Here is a 23,213-nt window from a genome sequence, read left to right as displayed (position 1 = left end):
TGTGTGTGTGTGTGTGTGGGGGGGGGGGGGGTCAGATTAAAATTTAGAAATGGCAAATGACAACCATGCAGCTACAGAATCAGCTTAGCACCCCCCCCACCGATCCCCAGATATATTTTCAAGGTCACAAGAAAAAAAATAAAACTTACAGAATGGGTTATTTTATATTTTATTTTTTTAATGTTCTCTTAAGACCCGTTCAAGCTGGTCAGGTTAAACATTCACTGTAAAAAATGTCAATTCATCATCGTCGTCATCCTCCATTCCGTCCCTCTGGTAGCTCATGTCGTTCTGCAGGGCCTTGACGCTCACGTTGTGCATTTGCTGCTGGTCGTCGTCCTGCAGGGCCTTGACGCTCACGTTGTGCATTTGCTGCTGGTCGTAGTTCTGCTGGGCCTTGACGCTCACGTTGTGCATTTGCTGCTGGTCGTCGTCATTCTGCTGGGCCTTGACGCTCACGTTGTGCATTTGCTGCTGGTCGTCGTCATTCTGCTGGGCCTTGACGCTCACGTTGTGCATTTGCTGCTGCTCGTCGTCGTCGTTCTGCTGGGCCTTGACGCTCACGTTGTGCATTTGCTGCTGCTCGTCGTCGTCGTTCTGCTGGGCCTTGACGCTCACGTTGTGCATTTGCTGCTGCTCGTCGTCGTCGTTCTGCTGGGCCTTGACGCTCACGTTGTGCATTTGCTGCTGCTCGTCGTCATTCTGCTGGGCCTTGACGCTCACGTTGTGCATTTGCTGCTGGTTGTCATTCTGCTGGGCCTTGACGCTCATGTTGTGCATTTGCTGGTGGTTGTCGTTGTCGTTCTGCTGGGCCTTGACGCTCATGTTGTACATTTGCTGGTGGTCGTCGTTCTGCTGGGCCTTGACGCTCATGTTGTACATTTGCTGGTCGTCGTCGTTCTGCTGGGCCTTGACGCTCATGTTGTACATTTGCTGGTCGTCGTCGTTCTGCTGGGCCTTGACGCTCATGTTGTACATTTGCTGGTCGTCGTCGTTCTGCTGGGCCTTGACGCTCATGTTGTACATTTGCTGGTCGTCGTCGTTCTGCTGGGCCTTGACGTTCATGTTGTACATTTGCTGGTGGTGGTCGTCGTCATTCTGCTGGGCCTTGGCGCTCATGTTGTGCATTTGCTGCTGGTGGTCGTCGTCATTCTGCTGGGCCTTGATGCTCATGTTGTGCATTTGCTGCTGGTCTTCGTCATTCTGCTGGGCCTTGACGCTCATGTTGTGCATTTGCTGCTGGTCTTCGTCATTCTGCTGGGCCTTGACGCTCATGTTGTGCATTTGCTGCTGCTGGTGGTGGTGGTGGTCGTCGTTCTGCTGGGCCTTGACGCTCATGTTGTGCATTTGCTGCTGGTCGTCGTCGTTCTGCTGGGCCTTGACGCTCATGTTGTGCATTTGCTGCTGGTCATCGTTCTGCTGGCCCTTGGTGCTGACATTGTAGCTTTGCTTCAGCACAAAATCTAAAGACTGGAGAAGCTCAAATGCCTTCTTGACTGAATCATCATCCAGAGTAACATCTGAACCAAACCAAACCAATCTTACCATCACAAATTATTGATAAATGACATTTTTTACCTTTAAGGCCAGCACTGGATCCATCTCGTGTAGTGGCACCAGCTGGAAAACAAAGCGCTACAGACACACAAACATATTGGGTTTTGAGCATAAATTCATTTGGTGTTCTAACATGGGAAAAAAAAAAAAAAAGGAGCATTTCCCACCTCTACTCATCAAGAAGGCCTGCACCAGCGCAACCACAAACCAAGCTGCAGCCATTTCTTCTGTGACCGTAACCTGAATGTGATGCAGATGCGATTTTATAACAATTGTCAAAGTGACCACAGGTGCTGCTAATTGGACTTAATTAGTGCCAGTGTCACCACTTTACCACTCCAACAAGTGATAGCAGCCTGAAGCAGAATCTTCTAAACGTGCTCCTAACCGATTATGTATTTTTCTATTGAAACACTGCTCTTCAAATCACATGACATATGGCGTATGAAACAGGAACTTTTTCGTTTAGGGTTGAATGAAACACCACTATCATTTCATAGTCCAATCTGGTGGGTCACAGACACTGGCTGTCTCGATTCAGACAGATTCTGACATTTCGATTGATGACGTCACACTGCCCCCTATTTTTTGCAAAATGGACCCAAGACGGTGCCTTTCGTGTATGCTACGTTTGTGCTGTAAAACATTGTTGTGCTGCTATCGTTTTATAGGTATCAATCGCAGTTGTTTTTTCGTGTGTTAGGACACCCTTCTGTTTTTAAGAGAGTTGGTACGCTGCTATGAGGCTGTACCCTCATCTTTTTCAGTTGGCAAAACATTTTTATGCATGCCAGTATCATCAAGAGTTTTCCAAATGTGAAGAAGTTGTGAGCAAAAAAAAAAATAAATAAAATGACTGAGTCCAAAAAGTGTTCAGATAATAATGTACCGCATTTTTCGCACTATAAGGCGCACCAAATTATAAGGCGAATCTTCAATGAATGGCCTATTTTAAAACTTTTTTAAATATATAAGGCACATCACATTATAAAGCACATAGAATTGACGCTACATTAGAAACTGAGGTTACAGTGGTATGGAAAAGTATCTGAACCATAAGCAGAGTTTAAGGGGGGTCCAGGGGGTCCAGGCCCCCCTGGTAGCCGAATATTGTCATTGCATGTAATTGACTTTCCTATATATATATATAAAAGTTGTAAAGACATAAAACAAACAACAAAAATGAATAAAATGAACAAAAAAAGATATTTTTATAATGGGTCAAAATGATTTTTCGAACAGATCATGTGACGAGCACCTTAGACCGTCATTTGCTTTACATATTATTTAAAAAAAAAAAAAAAAAAATTGAGAGAGGGCAATTTTATTTTTCAAATGATTTTTTTCTTTTTTTTGAAAATATTGTTTTTGACTGAAGCAACTTTTTTGTGAATTGAATAATTTAGACACAAATGTCACACAAAAAGGATTGCTAAAATCAAAGAAATTTTTTAAAATGAGAAATTAAGTGTTCAAATGCAAATATTTGTGTCTCAAATATTTTTCACATTCAAAAACTTTTTTTCTATGATTGGAATGTTTCTTTTTTTTTTTTTGATTGAAGTGATTTTTCTTTTGAAAACATATATTTTTTGTTTGAAGCAACTTATTTTTTGATTGAATAATAAAGACATACATGTCCTAGCCAAACTGTGGCCCAAACACAAAACAACATTACTTCAATCGAAAAAGTTACTTTAACACCCCAAAAAACTGACTTCAATCAAAAAAAAAAAAAAAAAAAAAAAAAAAAATCCAAAGAAAAATAGCTTTCAAATGCACTTTTCTGAGTTTCAAATTTATTTTTGCATTCAAACATATTTTTTTTTATTTGAGTGACTTTTTCATTGAAAATATATATTTTGATTGAATTTTTTTTTTGTTTTTTTGATTGAAGCAACTTTTGAAACAATTTTTGACTGGGGTAACTACATTGGTATGACACCGGCGGGCGTACCATATTCAATGGATGACGATCTTGGCAAAAAGTATAGCTGTTCTAAGCAGCCTGATTTAGGATTCCCCTCAAGAATGATGGGAAACAAAAAAACGCTCATTTTCAACTTATTTTTATAAATATTCTTGAAAGTTAATTTGATTGCTGACACTGCGTTTTGGGGTCATCAACATGCTGTGCCCCCCTGCTCCAAAAGTCAGACTCCGCCTATGATCTGAACCTTTTGGAATTTCTCACATTTCTGCATAAAATCACCATCAACTGTGATCTGATCTCTGTCAAAATCACACAGATGAAAAAACAGTGTCAGCTTTAACTAAAACCACCCAAACATTTACAGGTTCTCATATTTTAATGAGGATAGTATGCAAACAATGACAGAAGAAGAAAAAATAAGTGAACCATCACATTTAATATTTTGTGGACACCCCTTTGGCAGCAATAACTTCAACCAGACGCTTCCTTTAGCTCCAGATCGTGCAATATATAATAGGGGTGTGACAATACACTCGTGATGGGTCCAGTGATACCAAAGTTTATGGAGCATACCCTGCGTCGGTGCGCGTATCGCTTTATAAAAATCACATGACTGATGCATGAACTCATTGAGCTGCGTCGACACAGCCAAGACGCGGCAAACTGGTTTAAAAGAACGCGATGAAGCTGCTGAAACAATCCACATATCACGGTTACTTCCTCGTTGTCTTCATGTTGTGGTAATGGACGTAACACAGGGAAAACACACTTGTTATCTTCCATTCAAAATACAATTAATTTTAAGGTAACTCTTACTTTATTAGTGTAACAGGTACATACGGGTCCGTCATTTGTGGTGCGTGGAAACCTCCATTTCGATGCCTTCAAGAGGATCCCCTGGCATTTAAGCTACTAGCTTAGAGGTCAGAGCACTTGCCTAAGGATGGGGCTGCTAGTTTAGTGGTCAGAGCACTCGTCTTTCATACTGGACGCGTCGTGCGCGCGGGTATGAATCCTGACTTGAACGTGTTGAATGGATCGCGTCGCATGGCGTTGGCTACTTGAACACCGGCTACATTATTCACATTTTTTTTGCAGGTGAAATGTCACATTTGTACGTACTTTCAACCTGTCAAACACAAACAATAAAGTTTCTGATAATCCCAAGCAGAGGTTGCGCTAGACTTTTTCGTTGTCTGTCATTTTGACTGACAGGGTCATAAAAATCCGGTCATAATCTATTTTTACCCGTCACTTAAATTTTTAAAATGATGATAATGACATTGTGGTGACCCTTTGTTTGGCATAGTTCACCTGCCGTACTTGTGTGTCCATTTGGCCGAGCGCGTTAGCGGCTACGACACAGTCACGTGACAGAGACACTTAAGAGCCGCGCGCGTTCCGGCTTGAATATGAAGAGAGAGTTCACAGAGAGCAGCAGAGCTACAGCGGCTGGACACAGCAATTTGAGCTAACAAGACTCTTAACATTGCATACCGCTTCAACATATTCAATAGTATTTAGTTTTCATTCATTTTAAATTAATATTCTGTCCGAACAAGCTTAACAGAGAATCCACACCGTGCCATCACACATCAAGTAGATGAATATGTAACTTTTTCTCCGCAGTGACAAAAACAGCTGACTGTGGCCCCAGTAGGTAAGGCTACATAAGGAACAATGAAATTAACAGTTCACCTGCTGTGGCCTGAACGGAGTCTTACATCTTCCTCCTGGTGCGCATGGACTTGAATTGCGTGCCCGCTTGTGCAGTCCCTGTTTTTTCACCTCTTTTATCAACACCATCGTCGTTTTGGGGCTTTTTGAAGAAACTTCGGACACTCAGTTGCCTTGACATTTTTCAGAGTAAGGCCAACGACGTCATGCATCAAGAGAGACAATAGCTAATTAATATGCTCACTCGCCACCCTGTGGTCTGGGGTGTGAATTGCAACCTGTCAAAATGACAGGTGGACTTCAGTTTTTTCCTTCACCGTTTTAAAAAATCGGTCAACGACGGAAAATATTCGGTTAACGCGACCCCTGATCCCAAGATACAGGAATAGAGCCATTCCTTTACTTTCCCTCAGTAGTTTTGTTGGTAATTTATTAGAAATTGGTAATTAATACTGGTGTCAACAATAATCGATGCGGCAATGCATCCCGATGCGGGGCATGGACGATTCATTTCGATGCGGGCAACAAGCCGAATCGATTCAGCGCATTTTAAAATATATGAGACTAATAGCCTAGATCTTGAGCCCGAACCCGACCCAACCCGACCCGAATTTCGGGCTGAGTCGGGCCCAAAATATGAATGATTTACGTTCGGGTCGGGTCGGGTCGGACTTTTTGTTTTAAAAATAAATATATATTTGTATACTAAAACGATGTATGGATGTTAAACTAAGGAATATTAGTCATAAAAATAAATAAATTGGATAAAACAGAGAGAAGGCGCTTTGGTAATCCCAAACATGAGCTGCAGCAAAGCCAGGGCATTGTTTGCGCACATGAACGCCGTGGCCCCGCCCTCCTTTTAATCTTCCCCTCGCGCTTTGGCCTCTCCGCAAGTCTGCAACTGCATCCTCATATTTCCTTTTCGAATTTCAACATAGAGCAGCAAGAGGTGAAAAGCAAACTAAAGACGTGGGGATTGAAAAGGCAAGAATCCACGAGTGGTATGTGCAAAGGATTTAAATCGATAGTGGAAGATGCTACAGAAAACCGTGTCGGCCTTGCCGAATGCAACAAATGTGGCGTTTTGCTCTCGTACGAGAGCAGAAAGACTGGCACCTTGACGCTGAGCAGGCATTTTAAAAACTGTACTGGCCTAAAAGATGATATTAGTCAAACATCGTTATTATCATTTGTTTCGTGGGCTGCACCTCTTCGTGCTAAGCAGGACATTGTGGTGTTCCTTTAAATGTTATTATTTATTTTGTTTCAGTGCTCCTTAAGGCAGGTTGTTCTTTTGTGTGTTCTAATGCGAGTCATTAAAATAAAGAATGTTGTTTAACAGTATTTTAGTTTATTTTTGTATATGCTGCTGTTCCTCTCATTGTCATAGAGGCGCGTAGTGAGCAAAATATCCCACACAGAAATATATTTAACAAACCTTTCCAGTGTTATTTTGTTGTGTAAATGCATTTATAATGATCAGAAAAATATGTAGACTATTTAAACATTAAGAAAACTTGCGTTTTTTTCCTGCCAACTCGAAGAAATTAAATGTCTATTGCATTTTGCCGAGGAAATGATGCATGAACTATCCACCTGATAGAACAGACACAAAAATATGAAAGATATAAATATTTATTGAATATGCATCTTACAGTCTTGTTTAACTGGGAGAATTTGTTACAAAAGACGGGCTTTAATTTGTTATCATTATGCACATGGCATCGTCACAAAAATGCAACCAAGCATCGCATCCCCGCATTTCCTCCCCCACCTGAGTCCTCACACATAAAACGGGCTCAGGCCTATGAATAAAACGTACATTTTCGGGGGGTTCCGGGCGAAGGGCCGACTAATAAAACGTAAAATTTTGGGGGTTTTCGGGACTCGGGCATACAAATAAAAAATGAAATTTCGGGTTTTTTCGGGCCTGGGCCTGCAAGGTAAGTTAATTGCTCGGGCCGGGTCGGGCTTTAATATGCGCAGGCCGGGCCGAGTCGGGTCGGGCTGGATTTTTTAGGCCCGAGCTAGGCTCTAATATAAGTATGTTCAAAAATCTTCCCTGCGCAATTCCGGTGATGCAACGGATTTGGTTTCCCCATTTGTATTATTATTCTCATGCTTACCTGTAGAGGAAGCTACTTTACATTCAAAGGAATGCAGGGGGGACAAGAAACCCAAATCCACTTCCTCAAAGGAGTAACGTCACAGACATGCACAGTTGCAATCGAGAGAGCAGAGAGATAGGACATAACATAACAATGGCTGAAGCGGAGAAAGAGGGAGTGCTACTGTGTGTCTGAAAGTATACTATTTTCATTTGACTTAAACCAGGAGTGACACAAGAGCCAATAAAAAGTTGTTTAATGTCTGACCGCTTGTGTTGACTCATGATTCACGAAAAATGTTTTGCTTTAGAATTTTAATGCATCGCAGGCTTTAATGCATCGAGATGCATTGCCGAATCGAACCGAATCGAATCGTGACCCTCTGAATCGAATCGAATCGTGGGCCTCCGAATCGTAATCGAATCGAATCGTGAGTGCAGTGCCGATGCACACCTCTAGTAATTAAGCTATAATTTACTGTCCACTTCAATTTTTTTGTGATGGCCTATGGTAGCACTAAGATGGAGTGGGGATTCAAGGAAGTAATGCAACTGTAGATGAAATTGCAAAAGTGCAACGATACATGGCTGAGCCGAACATGCCACGCAATGCAGATTTTCTTCATTACTGGAGGAGCCAATTGACATTTTATCCCAACCTTTCAACTGGCTAAGTTCTTGTGCATGCTGGTATCGTTGGTTCCATGCGTGTGTTGTCCACAGCAGGTGAATTGCTAGTAAAAAAACAAAAAAAAAGGAACCAAGTACCAACTAAATTTTAAACATAAAACCCCCCCACAAATTCTCAGAACAAAAAGTCCACAAGCATCCTCATTCACCCATTACTTACATTTTCACATATGTTCACATAAAAGATATGGAATAATGCAATATGAATGCAAAGACAAATTTCACATGCTTCAGGGCTCACTAAATCCGGACCTCGGTGCCACTTTTCCTGTCGTGTTTTTCATGTCTCCCTCCTCCAACACACCCGAATCAAGATCAGGGTCATCAGGCTTCTTGAGAGGTTGCTGATGACAATCATTTGATTCAGGTGTTTGGGGAGAGACATGGAAAACACGACAGGAAAAGTGGTTACAGAGGTCCGGATTTAGTGAACCTTGTGCTAGGTCAATTCAGTGTCACTCTATTTTTTATTTTTTATGTCCAGTAGGTGTCAGTATTCAATGACACAATAGCCACACTCAACAGTGAGTCACTGTGTCAACACGCTTCATGAGGTCTCACAGACCCATCACTAGACTCATCCATTCAATGTTTACTAAACAGTTCCAAGTTTCGCATGTACTTCGAGTTTAGTGCTATGCAGTTAACTTGCATGTGTGTGTGTGTGGGGGGGGCACATTAAATTTAGAAATGTCAAATGATAACTATGCAGCTACAGAATCAGCTTAGGAGCCCCCGCCCCCAGAGGTATTTAAGGTCACAAGGAAACAAACAGTTGTGCAAGTTTAAAGTTTTATTTATTTTTTTTTAAATGTTCCCTTTCAACACTGTAGATCGAGCCGGTCAAGTTAAACATTCACCGTAAAAAAAATCAAATCATCGTCCATTACGTCCCTCTGGTAGCTCATGTTGTCGTTCTGCTGGGCCCTGACGCTCACGTTGTGCATTTGCTGCTGGTCGTCGTCGTTCTGCTGGGCCCTGACGCTCACGTTGTGCATTTGCTGTTGGTGGTCGTCGTTCTGCTGGGCCCTGACGCTCACGTTGTGCATTTGCTGCTGGTGGTCGTCGTTCTGCTGGGCCTTGACGCTCACGTTGTGCATTTGCTGCTGGTGGTCGTCGTTCTGCTGGGCCTTGACGCTCACGTTGTGCATTTGCTGCTGGTGGTCGTCGTTCTGCTGGGCCTGGACGCTCACGTTGTGCATTTGCTGCTGGTGGTCGTCGTTCTGCTGGGCCTGGACGCTCACGTTGTGCATTTGCTGCTGGTGGTCGTCGTTCTGCTGGGCCTTGACGCTCACGTTGTGCATTTGCTGCTGGTGGTCGTCGTTCTGCTGCGCCTTGACGCTCACGTTGTGCATTTGCTGCTGGTGGTCGTCGTTCTGCTGCGCCTTGACGCTCACGTTGTGCATTTGCTGCTGGTGGTCGTCGTTCTGCTGGGCCTTGACGCTCACGTTGTGCATTTGCTGCTGGTCGTCGTCGTCGTTCTGCTGGGCCTTGACGCTCACGTTGTGCATTTGCTGCTGGTCGTCGTCGTCGTTCTGCTGGGCCTTGACGCTCACGTTGTGCATTTGCTGCTGGTCGTCGTCATCGTTCTGCTGGGCCTTGACGCTCACGTTGTGCATTTGCTGCTGGTCGTCGTCATCGTTCTGCTGGGCCTTGACGCTCACGTTGTGCATTTGCTGCTGGTGGTCGTCGTTCTGCTGGGCCTTGACGCTCACGTTGTGCATTTGCTGCTGGTGGTCGTCGTTCTGCTGGGCCTTGACGCTCTTGTTGTGCATTTGCTGCTGGTGGTCGTCGTTCTGCTGGGCCTTGACGCTCTTGTTGTGCATTTGCTGCTGGTGGTCGTCGTTCTGCTGGGCCTTGACGCTCATGTTGTGCATTTGCTGCTGGTGGTCGTCGTTCTGCTGGGCCTTGACGCTCATGTTGTGCATTTGCTGCTGGTGGTCGTCGTTCTGCTGGGCCTTGACGCTCATGTTGTGCATTTGCTGCTGGTGGTCGTCGTTCTGCTGGGCCTTGACGCTCATGTTGTGCATTTGCTGCTGGTGGTCGTCGTTCTGCTGGGCCTTGACGCTCATGTTGTGCATTTGCTGCTGGTGGTCGTCGTTCTGCTGGGCCTTGACGCTCATGTTGTGCATTTGCTGCTGGTGGTCATCGTTCTGCTGGGCCTTGACGCTCATGTTGTGCATTTGCTGCTGGTGGTCATCGTTCTGCTGGGCCTTGACGCTCATGTTGTGCATTTGCTGCTGGTGGTCGTCGTTCTGCTGGGCCTTGACGCTCATGTTGTGCATTTGCTGCTGGTCGTCGTCGTCGTTCTGCTGGGCCTTGACGCTCATGTTGTGCATTTGCTGCTGGTGGTCGTCGTTCTGCTGGGCCTTGACGCTCTTGTTGTGCATTTGCTGCTGGTGGTCGTCGTTCTGCTGGGCCTTGACGCTCTTGTTGTGCATTTGCTGCTGGTGGTCGTCGTTCTGCTGGGCCTTGACGCTCATGTTGTGCATTTGCTGCTGGTCGTCGTCGTCGTTCTGCTGGGCCTTGACGCTCATGTTGTGCATTTGCTGCTGGTCGTCGTCGTCGTTCTGCTGGGCCTTGACGCTCATGTTGTGCATTTGCTGCTGGTCGTCGTCGTCGTTCTGCTGGGCCTTGACGCTCATGTTGTGCATTTGCTGCTGGTCGTCGTCGTCGTCGTTCTGCTGGGCCTTGACGCTCATGTTGTGCATTTGCTGCTGGTGGTTGTCGTTCTGCTGGGCCTTGACACTCATGTTGTGCATTTGCTGCTGGTGGTCGTCGTTCTGCTGGGCCTTGACGCTCATGTTGTGCATTTGCTGCTGGTCGTCGTCGTCGTTCTGCTGGGCCTTGACGCTCATGTTGTGCATTTGCTGCTGGTCGTCGTCGTCGTTCTGCTGGGCCTTGACGCTCATGTTGTGCATTTGCTGCTGGTCGTCGTCGTCGTTCTGCTGGGCCTTGACGCTCATGTTGTGCATTTGCTGCTGGTTGTCGTCGTTCTTCTGGGCCTTGACGCTCATGTTGTGCATTTGCTGCTGGTCGTCGTTCTGCTGGGCCTTGACGCTCATGTTGTGCATTTGCTGCTGGTCGTCGTTCTGCTGGGCCTTGACGCTCATGTTGTGCATTTGCTGTTGGTCGTCGTTCTGCTGGCCCTTGATGGTCGCGTTGTGGATTTGCTGTTGGTGCTGGTCGTTCTGCGGGCCCTTGGCGCTCACATTGTAGCTTTGCTTCAGCACAAAATCCAAAGACCGGAGAAGTTCAAATGCCTTCTTGACTGAATCATCATCATTAGGAGTAACACCTGGAACAAACCAAACCAATCTTAACATTGCAAACATATTTCATTCACGAATGACATTTTTACCTTTAAGGCCTGCATTGGATCCATCCCGTGTAGTGGCACCAGCCGGAAAACAAAGCGCTACAGACACACAAACAAACAGATTGGGTTTTGAGCATAAATTCATTTGCTGTTGTAACATGAAAAAAAGGAGGATTTCCCACCTCTACTCATCAAGAAGGCATGCACCAGCGCAACCACAAACCAAGCTGCAGCCATTTCTTCTGCGACCATAACCTGAATGTGAAAGCAGATGAGATTTTATAACAAATGTCAAAGTGACCACAGCTGCTGCTAATTGGACTTAATTAGTGCCAGTGTCACCACTTTACCACTCCAACTAGCGATAGCAGCTTGAAACAGAATCTTCAAAATGTGCTCCGAACCAATGACCTACATTTCTATTGAACCGACATATGCCATATGAAACAGAAACTGTTTCATTTAGGGTTGAATGAAACACCACTTTTGGTTCATGGTCCAATCCGGTGGGTCACAGACACTGGCTGTCTCAATTCAGACAGACAGACAGATTGTGACATTTCTAGTGATGACGTCATGCGGCCCCCCCATTTATACCAAAATGGACCCGAAATGGTGCCATTCGTTTACACTACCATACCATACCATACGTTTGTGCTGTAAAACATTGTTTGTGCTGCTATCGTTTTATAGATATTGAGCTATTAGTTTCGAGTGATGACGTCAATCGCAGCCCCTCCGTCGGAGCTGACGGATTGTACTCAGTAACAGAAGGGTGTCCCAACATACGAAAAAGCAGCACAAACGAAACTTTTTACAGCACAAACGTAGTAAAAACGATTGACATCAATTTATATAATTTTGCGTTTGATGGTGGGACAACTTCATGGAGGTTTTGTAATCCCAGGAAGTCATGGAATGCAAAGACTATGCAGCCTATACAAAGACTATGCAGCTGCTTAGGGCCCCTGACCCCTAGTTGGCCCCCAATCTGGCAACTTCATTTTATACATTGTTAATAGAGCATTGTGAATAACGTGGCGCGCATTGCCGTTTATCCATGCAAACATTCATTTTCTTGTCATTACATGTCATTTGGGGTGAGAAGTTTTAAGTATGCAGTGCAACAAAATATGATTAATATACAAAATATGGACGTACAGTATGGGTTGGATTGCATGTATGGGTTTCACAGTACACTGTGACGAAATGGTTGGCCAAAAATATGGGCCCCTTGGCATTATTTTGCTTAGGGCCCCCAAATGGCCTGATGGAATGCCTCAGCAGATGCAACAATGAGGTGCAGCAATACTTTACTGATCCACCACTGGGTAGAGCAGAAAACCCGCTAATTTAATGGCAGAACCATCCAAATGTGTACCCTGATCTGTTCCAGTTGGCAAAACATTTTTATGCATGCTAGTATCATCAGGTTTCCCAAATGTGAAGAAGTTGTGAGCAAAAAAAAAAAAAAAGAATTGACTCAGTCCAAAAAAGTGTTCAGATCATAATGTGCCGCATTTTCCACACTATAAGGCGCACCGAATTATCAGGCGAACCTTCAATGAATGCCCTATTTTAAAACTTTTTTAATATATAAGGCACATCACATTAAAAGGTGCACAGAATAGACGCTACAGTAGAGGCTGAGGTTACAGTGGTATGAAAAAGTACGTGAACCTTTTGGAATTTTTCATATTTCTGCACATAATCCCCATCAAATGTGATCAGATCTTTGTCAAAATCACACAGAAGAAAAAAAAACAGTGTCTGCTTTAACTAAAACCACCCAAACATTTTCAGGTTTTCATATTTTAATGAAGATAGTATTCAAACAATGACAGAAGGGGGAAAATTAGTAAGTGAACCATCACATTTAATATTTCGTGGCCCTCCTGTGGCAGCAATAACTTCAACCAGACGCTTCCTGTTGCTGCAGATCAGTCTGACACATCGATCAGGGCTAATCTTGGCCCATTCTTCTCGACAAAACTGCTGTAGTTCAGTGAAATTCCTGGGATGTCTGGCATGAATCGCTGTCTTCAGGTCATGCCACAGCATCTCAGTGTGGTTCAAGTTTGGACTTTGACTTGGCCACTCCAAAATGTGTATTTTGTTCTTCTTTCTGAAGTTCATTTACTTCTGTGTTTTGGATCATTATCTTGTTGCAGCATCCATCCTCTTTTTAGCTTCAACTGTCTGACAGACAGCCTTAGGTTTTCCTGCAAAACATTATGATAAACTTTTGAATTCATTCATCTAATCTTGGCCTATTCTTCTCGACAAAACTGCAGTCAGATTCCTGGGATGTCTGACATGAATCGCTGTCTTAAAGTCATGCCACTGCATCTCATCGACTTAGTGAGTTGACACTTGTCTTGGAGTTCAAAGTTGAATTTCCCTGACATGTATATTACACACGCCCTTTCACTTTTAAACATGCGCAATCTTTTTTGCGTTTTTTAACAATAATTTTGAGTAATTGATTAAAATAAATGTTTAAAATAGAAAAATTAAAAGTGTCAGAATTGTTTGATAATTTTTCACCAAATAATTCAACAAATATATTGTGTCGTATCACTATTGTGATGTACAGTTAAAAAAATTTTTTTTTTTTTAAAAATCATATCGTGATAAAATATTTTGTCCATATCATCCTGCATTACTAATTGCATACAAATAATTCATCTTCAGAGTGATATGTTACACATAATGCATTCTACTGTTTTAAACTTCTCCCCTCTATTGTCTCTCAGGGCTGTGGGTAAGACCTGTCTGCTGATAAGCTACACCACCAATGCATTCCCAGGGGAATACATCCCCACTGTGTAAGTAACCACTATATATAGATACTACCTAGATATGTATAGTGGTATGAAGAAGTATCCGAAACTTTTGGAATTTCTCACATTTCTACATAAAATCACCATCAAATGTGATCTGATCTCTGTCAAAATCATACAGACGAAAAAACAGTGTCTACTTTAACTAAAACCACCCAAACATACAGTATATAGGTTTTCATATTTTAATGAGGATAGTATGCAAACAATGACAGAAGGGGGAAAATAAGTAAGTGAACCATCACATTTAATATTTCGTGGCCCTCCTGTGGCAGCAATAACTTCAACCAGACGCTTTCTGTTGCTGCAGATCAGTCTGACACATCGATCAGGGCTAATCTTGGCCCATTCTTCTCGAAAAAACTGCTGTAGTTCAGTGAAATTCCTGGGATGTCTGGCATGAATCGCTGTCTTCAGGTCATGCCACAGCATCTCAATGTGGTTCAAGTTTGGACTTTGACTTGGCCACTCCAAAATGTGTATTTTGTTCTTCTTTCTGAAATTCATTTACTTCTGTGTTTTGGATCATTATCTTGTTGCAGCATCCATCCTCTTTTTAGCTTCAACTGTCTGACAGACAGCCTCAGGTTTTCCTGCAAAACATTATGATAAACTTTTGAATTCATTCATCTAATCTTGGCCTATTCTTCTCGACAAAACTGCAGTCAGATTCCTGGGATGTCTGACATGAATCGCTGTCTTTAGCTCATGCTACAGCATCTCAATTGGTTTCCAGTCTGGACTTTGACTTGGCCACTCCAGAACGTTTATTTTGTTTTTCTGAAACCATTCTGAAGTTGATTTACTTCTGTGCTTTGGATCATTGTCTTGTTGCAGCATCCATCATCATTTTAGCTTCAACTGTCTGACAGATAGCCTCAGGTTTTCCTGCAAAACATCCTGATAAACCTTTGAATTTATTCTTCCATTAAAGATGGCAAGCTGTCCAGGCCCTGAGGCAGCCAAACAGCCCCAAATCAAGATGCTCCCTTCACCATGATTCACAGTAGGGATGAGGTGTTGATGTTGGTGAGCTGTTCCATTTTTCTTCCACACGTGACATTGTGTGTTACTCCCAAACAATTCAACTTTGGTTTCATCATTCCACAAAATATTTTGCCAAAACATCTGTGGCGTGCCCAAGTGACGTACATTTAACGAACAACAATGTTTTTTTTAGACAGCAGTGGCTTCCTCCGTGGAGTCCTCCCATGAACACGATTCATGGCCATAGTTTTACATATGGTAGATGTGTGCGCAGAGATCATAGACTGTGCCAGTGATTTCTTAAGTCTTTAGCAAACACTCTAGGGTTCTTTTTTTATTCCTCTAAGTATTCTGCACTGAACTCTTGGCATCATCTTTGGTGGACGGCCATTCATTGGGAGACAAACAATTGTGCCAAACTCTTTCCATTTATAGACAACTTCTTTGAATGTCGATTGATGAACATCCAGACTTTTAGATATGGTTTTGTATCCTTTCTCAGCTTTATACAAATCAACGATTTGATTGTGGTACGTCCGCCGGTGTCGTGCCAATGTAGTTACCCCAGTCAAAAATAGTATCCCCTGGGCAGACCCATATGGAGGTAGATTTGTGTCTTTATTATTCAATCAAAAAATGTTGGTTCAGTAAAAAAAAAGTTGCTTCAATCAAAACATTTAACAAAAAAGGTCACTTCAATTTAAAAGAGTGAATGCAAAAATAAAATTGGAACTAAAAAAAATGCACGTGAAATCTATTTTTCTTGGATTTTTTTTTTTTTTATATTGGAGTCAGGTTTTGATTGAAGCAACTTTTTTGATTGAAGTAATGATTTGTTTGGGCCACATTTTGGCTAGTATGTTTTTGCCTATTATTCAATCAAAAAATAAGCTGCTTCAAAAAATAAATTTTCAGAAAAATAACTTCAATCAAAAAACAATTTCATAGAAAACATTTTCGAATGCGAAAAAATATGATCGAAAAATTTGCATTTGAACACTTGTTTCATAGAAAAGGTTTTGAAGCAATCCTTTGTGTTTGGGCCATATTATGGGTAGGACATTTGTCTAAATCGATCCAAAAAGTTGCAAAAAAACATTTAATAAAACTGCCCTCCACTAATTTGAAAATTATATGCAAAGCAAATGACCGTTTAAGGTGCTAGTCTCATCTGTTCAAAAACTTGACCCATTAAAAAGAAAAAAAAAAAAAGTTCATTTTGGTTGTAGTTTTATTGCTTTACAATAAAACTGCCCCCCCCGAAATCAGCTTATGATTACGACATGACAATTTAATTGTATTTGATGTAAACTGTTCCAAATTTGACACGTACTGGAGATTCTAGTTTAGTGATACACAGTATCCTTTACGTGCAGGGGGAAGGACCGAAAGACTTAAATGGCTAATGACAATTATGCAGCTACAGAATCAGCTTAGCGCACCCACCCCAGAGACATTTGTCACTACGTATATTTGAAAGTCACAAGGAAACAAACACCATCCTGTAAGTTTAAAGTTTTATTTTTAAATGTTCCAACACTGCAGCTCGGTCTGGTCACATTAAACATTCACAGTAAAAAAAGTCAATTCGTCATCATCCTCCATTCTGTCCCTCTGGTAGTTCATGTCGTTCTGCTGGGCCTTGACGCTCACGTTGTGCATGTGCTGATGGTAGTCATTCTGCTGGGCCTTGGCGCTCACGTTGTACATGTGCTGATGGTGGTGGTCGTTCTGCTGGGCCTCGACGCTCACGTTGTGCATGTGCTGATGGTGGTGGTCGTTCTGCTGGGCCTCGACGCTCAAGTTGTGCATGTGCTGATGGTCGTCGTCATTCTGCTGGGCCTCGACGCTCACGTTGTGCATTTGCTGTTGGTCGTTGTCATTCTGCTGGGCCTTGACGCTCACGTTGTGCATGTGCTGATGGTGGTGGTCGTTCTGCTGGGCCTTGACGCTCAAGTTGTGCATTTGCTGTTGGTCGTCGTCATTCTGCTGGGCCTCGACGCTCATGTTGTGCATTTGCTGTTGGTCGTCGTCATTCTGCTGGGCCTCGACGCTCATGTTGTGCATTTGCTGTTGGTCGTCGTCATTCTGCTGGGCCTCGACGCTCACGTTGTGCATGTGCTGATGGTCGTTCTGCTGGGCCTCGACGCTCACGTTGTGCATTTGCCGTTGGTCGTCGTCATTCTGCTGGGCCTTGACGCTCACGTTGTGCATTTGCCGTTGGTCGTCGTCATTCTGCTGGGCCTTGACGCTCACGTTGTGCATTTGCCGTTGGTCGTCGTCATTCTGCTGGGCCTTGACGCTCACGTTGTGCATGTGCTGATGGTCGTCGTTGTCGTCATTCTGCTGGGCCTTGACGCTCACGTTGTGCATTTGCCGTTGGTCGTCGTTGTCGTCATTCTGCTGGGCCTTGACGCTCACGTTGTGCATTTGCCGTTGGTCGTCGTTGTCGTCATTCTGCTGGGCCTTGACGCTCACGTTGTGCATTTGCCGTTGGTCGTCGTTGTCGTCATTCTGCTGGGCCTTGACGCTCACGTTGTGCATTTGCCGTTGGTCGTCGTTGTCGTCATTCTGCTGGGCCTTGACGCTCACGTTGTGCATTTGCCGTTGGTCGTCGTTGTCGTCATTCTGCTGGGCCTTGACGCTCACGTTGTGCATTTGCTGTTGGTCGTCGTTGTCGTCATTCTGCTGGGCCTTGACGCTCACGTTGTGCATTTGCTGTTGGTCGTCGTCATTCTGCTGGGCCTTGACGCTCACGTTGTGCATTTGCTGTTGGTCGTTGTCATTCTGCTGGGCCTTGGCGCTCACGTTGTGCATGTGCTGATGGTCGTTCTGCTGGGCCTTGACGCTCACGTTGTGCATGTGCTGATGGTGGTGGTCGTTCTGCTGGGCCTCGACGCTCAAGTTGTGCATTTGCTGTTGGTCGTCGTCATTCTGCTGGGCCTCGACGCTCATGTTGTGCATTTGCTGTTGGTCGTCGTCATTCTGCTGGGCCTCGACGCTCATGTTGTGCATTTGCTGTTGGTCGTCGTCATTCTGCTGGGCCTCGACGCTCACGATGTGCATTTGCTGTTGGTCGTCATTCTGCTGGGCCTCGGCGCTCACGTTGTGCATGTGCTGATGGTCGTTCTGCTGGGCCTTGACGCTCACGTTGTGCATTTGCCGTTGGTCGTCGTCATTCTGCTGGGCCTTGATGCTCACGTTGTGCATGTGCTGATGGTCGTCGTTGTCGTCATTCTGCTGGGCCTTGACGCTCACGTTGTGCATGTGCTGATGGTCGTCGTTGTCGTCATTCTGCTGGGCCTTGACGCTCACGTTGTGCATGTGCCGTTGGTCGTCGTTGTCGTCATTCTGCTGGGCCTTGACGCTCACGTTGTGCATTTGCCGTTGGTCGTCGTTGTCGTCATTCTGCTGGGCCTTGACGCTCACGTTGTGCATTTGCTGTTGGTCGTCGTCATTCTGCTGGGCCTTGACGCTCACGTTGTGCATTTGCTGTTGGTCGTCGTCATTCTGCTGGGCCTTGACGCTCACGTTGTGCATTTGCTGTTGGTCGTCGTCATTCTGCTGGGCCTTGACGCTCACGTTGTGCATTTGCTGTTGGTCGTCGTCATTCTGCTGGGCCTTGACGCTCACGTTGTGCATTTGCTGTTGGTCGTCGTCATTCTGCTGGGCCTTGACGCTCACGTTGTGCATTTGCTGTTGGTCGTCGTCATTCTGCTGGACCTTGACGCTCACGTTGTGCATTTGCTGCTGGTCGTCGTCATTCTGCTGGACCTTGACGCTCACGTTGTGCATGTGCTGCTGGTCGTCGTCATTCTGCTGGACCTTGACGCTCACGTTGTGCATGTGCTGCTGGTCGTCGTCGTTCTGCTGGGCCTTGACGCTCACGTTGTGCATGTGCTGCTGGTCGTCGTCGTTCTGCTGGGCCTTGACGCTCACGTTGTGCATGTGCTGATGGTCGTGGTGGTTGTCGTCGTTCTGCTGGGCCTTGACGCTCACGTTGTGCATGTGCTGATGGTCGTGGTGGTTGTCGTCGTTCTGCTGGGCCTTGATGCTCACGTTGTGCATGTGCTGATGGTCGTGGTGGTTGTCGTCGTTCTGCTGGGCCTTGACGCTCACGTTGTGCATTTGCCGTTGGTCGTCGTCGTTCTGCTGGGCCTTGACGCTCACGTTGTGCATGTGCTGATGGTCGTCGTCGTCATTCTGCTGGGCCTTGACGCTCACGTTGTGCATTTGCTGCTGCTGGTCGTCGTCATTCTGCTGGGCCTTGACGCTCACGTTGTGCATTTGCTGTTGGTCGTCGTCATTCTGCTGGGCCTTGACGCTCACGTTGTGCATTTGCTGTTGGTCGTCGTCATTCTGCTGGGCCTTGACGCTCACGTTGTGCATTTGCTGTTGGTCGTCGTCATTCTGCTGGGCCTTGACGCTCACGTTGTGCATTTGCTGTTGGTCGTCGTCATTCTGCTGGGCCTTGACGCTCACGTTGTGCATTTGCTGTTGGTCGTCGTCATTCTGCTGGGCCTTGACGCTCACGTTGTGCATTTGCTGTTGGTCGTCGTCATTCTGCTGGGCCTTGACGCTCACGTTGTGCATTTGCTGTTGGTCGTCGTCATTCTGCTGGGCCTTGACGCTCATGTTGTGCATTTGCTGTTGGTCGTCGTCATTCTGCTGGTCCTTGACGGTCACGTTGTGGACTTGCTGTTGGTCGTCGTTCTGCTGGGCCCTGATGGTCACGTTGTGGATTAGCTGTTGGTCATCGTTCTGCTGGGCCTTGACTGTCACGTTGTGGATTAGCTGTTGGGCGTCGTTCTGCTGGCCCTTGGTGCTCACGTTGTAGCTTTGTTTCAGCACAAAATCCAAAGACCGGAGAAATTCAAATGACTTCTTGATTGAATCATCTTTATCAGGAGTAACATCTGAAACAAACAAAACCTACCTTAACATCACAAATTTCATTCACGAATGACATTTTTACCTTTAAGGCCAGAATTGGATCCATCCCGTGTCGTGGCACCAGCTGGAAAACAAAGTGCTGCAGACACACAAACAGATTGGGTTTTGAGCATAAATTCATTTGCTGTTGTAACATGAAAAAAAGAGCATTGCCCACCTCTACTCATCAAGAGGGCATGCACCAGCGCAACCACTAGCCAAGCCGCAGCCATTGCTTCCGTTACCATAACCTGAATCTGAAGCAGAGGATATTTTATAGCAAATGTCAAGTGACCACAGCTGCTGCTAATTGAACCCAATGAGTGCCAGTGTCACCACTTTACCACTCCAACTAGCAATAGCAGCTTAAAGCAGAATCTTCAAAACGTGCTCCTAACCGAAGACGTATGTTTCTTTGAACCACCGCCAGTATCAAGAGTTTTGAAATGTGGAGAAGTTGTGAGCAAAACAAAAAAATGCATTGACTCAGTCCCAAAAGTGTTCGGATAATAATGTACCGCATTTTTTGCACTATAAGGCGCACCGAATTATAAGACGAACCTTCAATGAATGGCCTGTTTAAAACTTTTTTCATATATAAGGCGCATCGCATTATAAAGCACACAGAATTGACGCTACAGTAGAGGCTGAGGTTACAGTGGTGCGAAAAAGGATCTGAACCTTTTGGAGTCTTTTATATTTCTGCGTAAAATCACCATCAAATGTGATCAGACCTTTGTCAAAATCACACAGAAGAAAAAACAGTGTCTGCTTTAACTAAAACACCCAAACATTTACAGGTTTTCTTATTTTAATGAGGATAGTATGGAAATGTGACGGCCTTGGCCGTTTAATTATTGTTTTTTTTTTAGACTCTTTCAGTCAGCTTATCGTCCCCTCCGCCAGCTGGCTGCTTCCCCTCCCACTGTGACGTAAGATGATCGGCGCCGGACGGACCGACCATGTCGCCGCCGCTGATTGGCCACAAAAAGGGCGCCAAGGTTGAAAAACCAGACGCTGTCAACTGACAGCATTTGACAGCATTCGTGCCGCGGTCTTCCTCGCCAGCTGTTTGCTCGCCATTCACTCTCGTGTGCGTTTGATCGCCACTTTGTTACACTCCCGCTTTTTCGGTGAGGTCTTTTGTGTTTATTCGTTATTGGATTGTTTTTGTTCACCACTGTAAATAACAGCACTGAAGCAGTAGGGGTAAGCTGCCATTTCTGTTGAACCCGTTTTCTCCTGTTTTGTTTAGTGTAAGCAGCTAGGAGTAGTGACTGTCTTTTTGTTCTTTAATTTTTACGATCAGGGTTTAGTTAGCGGGTGGGGTTGAAGTGTAGATTTCTTTTGTTTGTTGTTTTGGCCTGGGCTTACCCTGAAGCCGCGCTTCTTCCACATTTTGTATATATTGTTCATTGCGAGTTTGACTGTGTAAATAAATTTGTGCCACTTGTGAACTTGTGTGGCTCGTTTTATGTTACCCCCTTAGCGAGCCGTCCATGGGACGTAACAGCAAACAATGACAGAAGAATCACATTTAATATTTTGCGCCCCCCGCCCCCTTTGGCAGCAATGACTTCAACCAGATGCTTCCTGTATCTGCAGATCAGTCTGGCACATTGATTAGGACTAATCTTGGCCCATTCTTCTTGACAAAACAGCTGGAGTACAGTCAGCTTCCTGGGATGTCTGGCATGAATCACTCTCTGTAGGTCATGCCACAGAGTCTCAATGGGGTTCAAGTCTGGACTTTGACTTGGCCACTCCAGAATGTGTATTTTGTTCTTCTGAAACCATTCTGAAATTGATTTACTTCTGTGCTTTGGATCATTGTCTTGTTGCAGCATCCATCTGCATTTTAGCTTCAACTGTCTGACATATTGCCTCAGGTTTTCCTGCAAAACATCCTGATAAACCTTTGAATTCCTTCTTCCATTAATGATGGCAAGTTGTCCAGGCCCTGAGGAAGCCAAACAGCCCCAAATCAAGATGCTCCCTTCACCATGCTTCACGGTGGGGATGAGGTGTTGATCTTGGTGAGCTGTTCCATTTTCCCTCCACACATGACATTGTGTGTTACACCCAAACAATTCAACTTTATTCATCAGTCCACAAAATATTTTGCCAAAACTTCTGGGGAGTGTCCATGTGCCTTTTTGCGAACATACAGCAGTGGCTTCCGCCGTGGACTCCTCCCCTGAACACCATTCTTGGCCATAGTTTTACATATAGTTGATGTGTGCTCTAGAGCTGAAACGAATACTTGAGCAACTCGAGTAACTCGAGTTTAAAAACTGATCCGAGTAATTTTATTCACCTCGAGTATTCGTTTATTTTGACAGCTCTAAGCATCACGTTTTGCTCGGACTACTTTTAATGCGGGACAACGCGCTGATGTTACGTGCGTAGAGGACGAAGCAAAAAAACAACAACAACAAAACTTACTGCAGCAGACAGCCGCTACACACGACGCCGACGTTGCTAAATACTTGCCCGCACGATGCTAGTTGGTAGCAGGTAGCGTTTGATGCGTCTCATAGAGATCACATGTATGTTGAACTAGATGCGCATTGACGGACTCGGCCGCGTCTGGGCAGCGTTAGTAAACCGCCGCCATCTTAAAGCAGTATAGCGCGAAGCGCTAATAAAGAGCGCTAAGCGCTAATAAATAAGATTAATGTTACGGTCACAAGCTCACGTAACGTTGGCCCTGCGGAGGGCTAGGTTTCTATTAATTATGACCACTGTCGATGCGTGGCTAACGTGTCTTACATACAGGCTTTAACATAACATAGCGTTGTGGAGTGATGAGGGTGTAAAATAAAAACTCAATAATGCTAACTATCAATTTTAGCTCAGTAACAGTGACGTGCGCTCAGGGGAGGCAGGTGAGGCAGAGCCTCACCTGTCATCATGACAAAAAAATAATTATAGCATCAAATTTATATTAATATTTGTCCATTGCTCTTTATGTATGACTCATTTCAAACATTTTTTACACTCAAAATCGCTGAATTTGCCCATTTCCTGTTCAAATAACGAAATGAAACGAGAGGTGCGGCAGCAACGAGTAAAGCCTCACCTCTGATTGCGCAATCCATAACAAACTGGGTTGATACATGGAATTGGAGCGTGCTGGTTGCCGTACATCTGCATGTCGCCATT

At 44.7% G+C, this 23,213-nt stretch overlaps 1 protein-coding gene across 1 annotated transcript; it reads right to left on the bottom strand.

Annotated features, from left to right (window-relative positions):
* Window positions 1-163: 163 nt before the first annotated feature.
* Window positions 164-20,085, bottom strand: LOC130909898 (involucrin-like). The gene is made up of 4 exons (XM_057826838.1): window positions 20,053-20,085; window positions 19,740-20,000; window positions 19,085-19,103; window positions 164-383 (listed from the first exon to the last, which is right to left on the bottom strand). The coding sequence occupies exons 1-4, from the start codon at window positions 20,083-20,085 to the stop codon at window positions 214-216; spliced, it is 483 nt and encodes a 160-aa protein (XP_057682821.1). The 3' UTR covers window positions 164-213.
* Window positions 20,086-23,213: the final 3,128 nt, after the last annotated feature.

This window comes from Corythoichthys intestinalis, chromosome 21 (genome assembly GCF_030265065.1).
Source record: "Corythoichthys intestinalis isolate RoL2023-P3 chromosome 21, ASM3026506v1, whole genome shotgun sequence".
In the NCBI taxonomy this organism is placed as follows: Eukaryota; Metazoa; Chordata; class Actinopteri; order Syngnathiformes; family Syngnathidae; genus Corythoichthys; species Corythoichthys intestinalis.
Note: the sequence above shows the minus strand (reverse complement) of the source record. Positions and strands in the feature narration are given on the sequence as shown.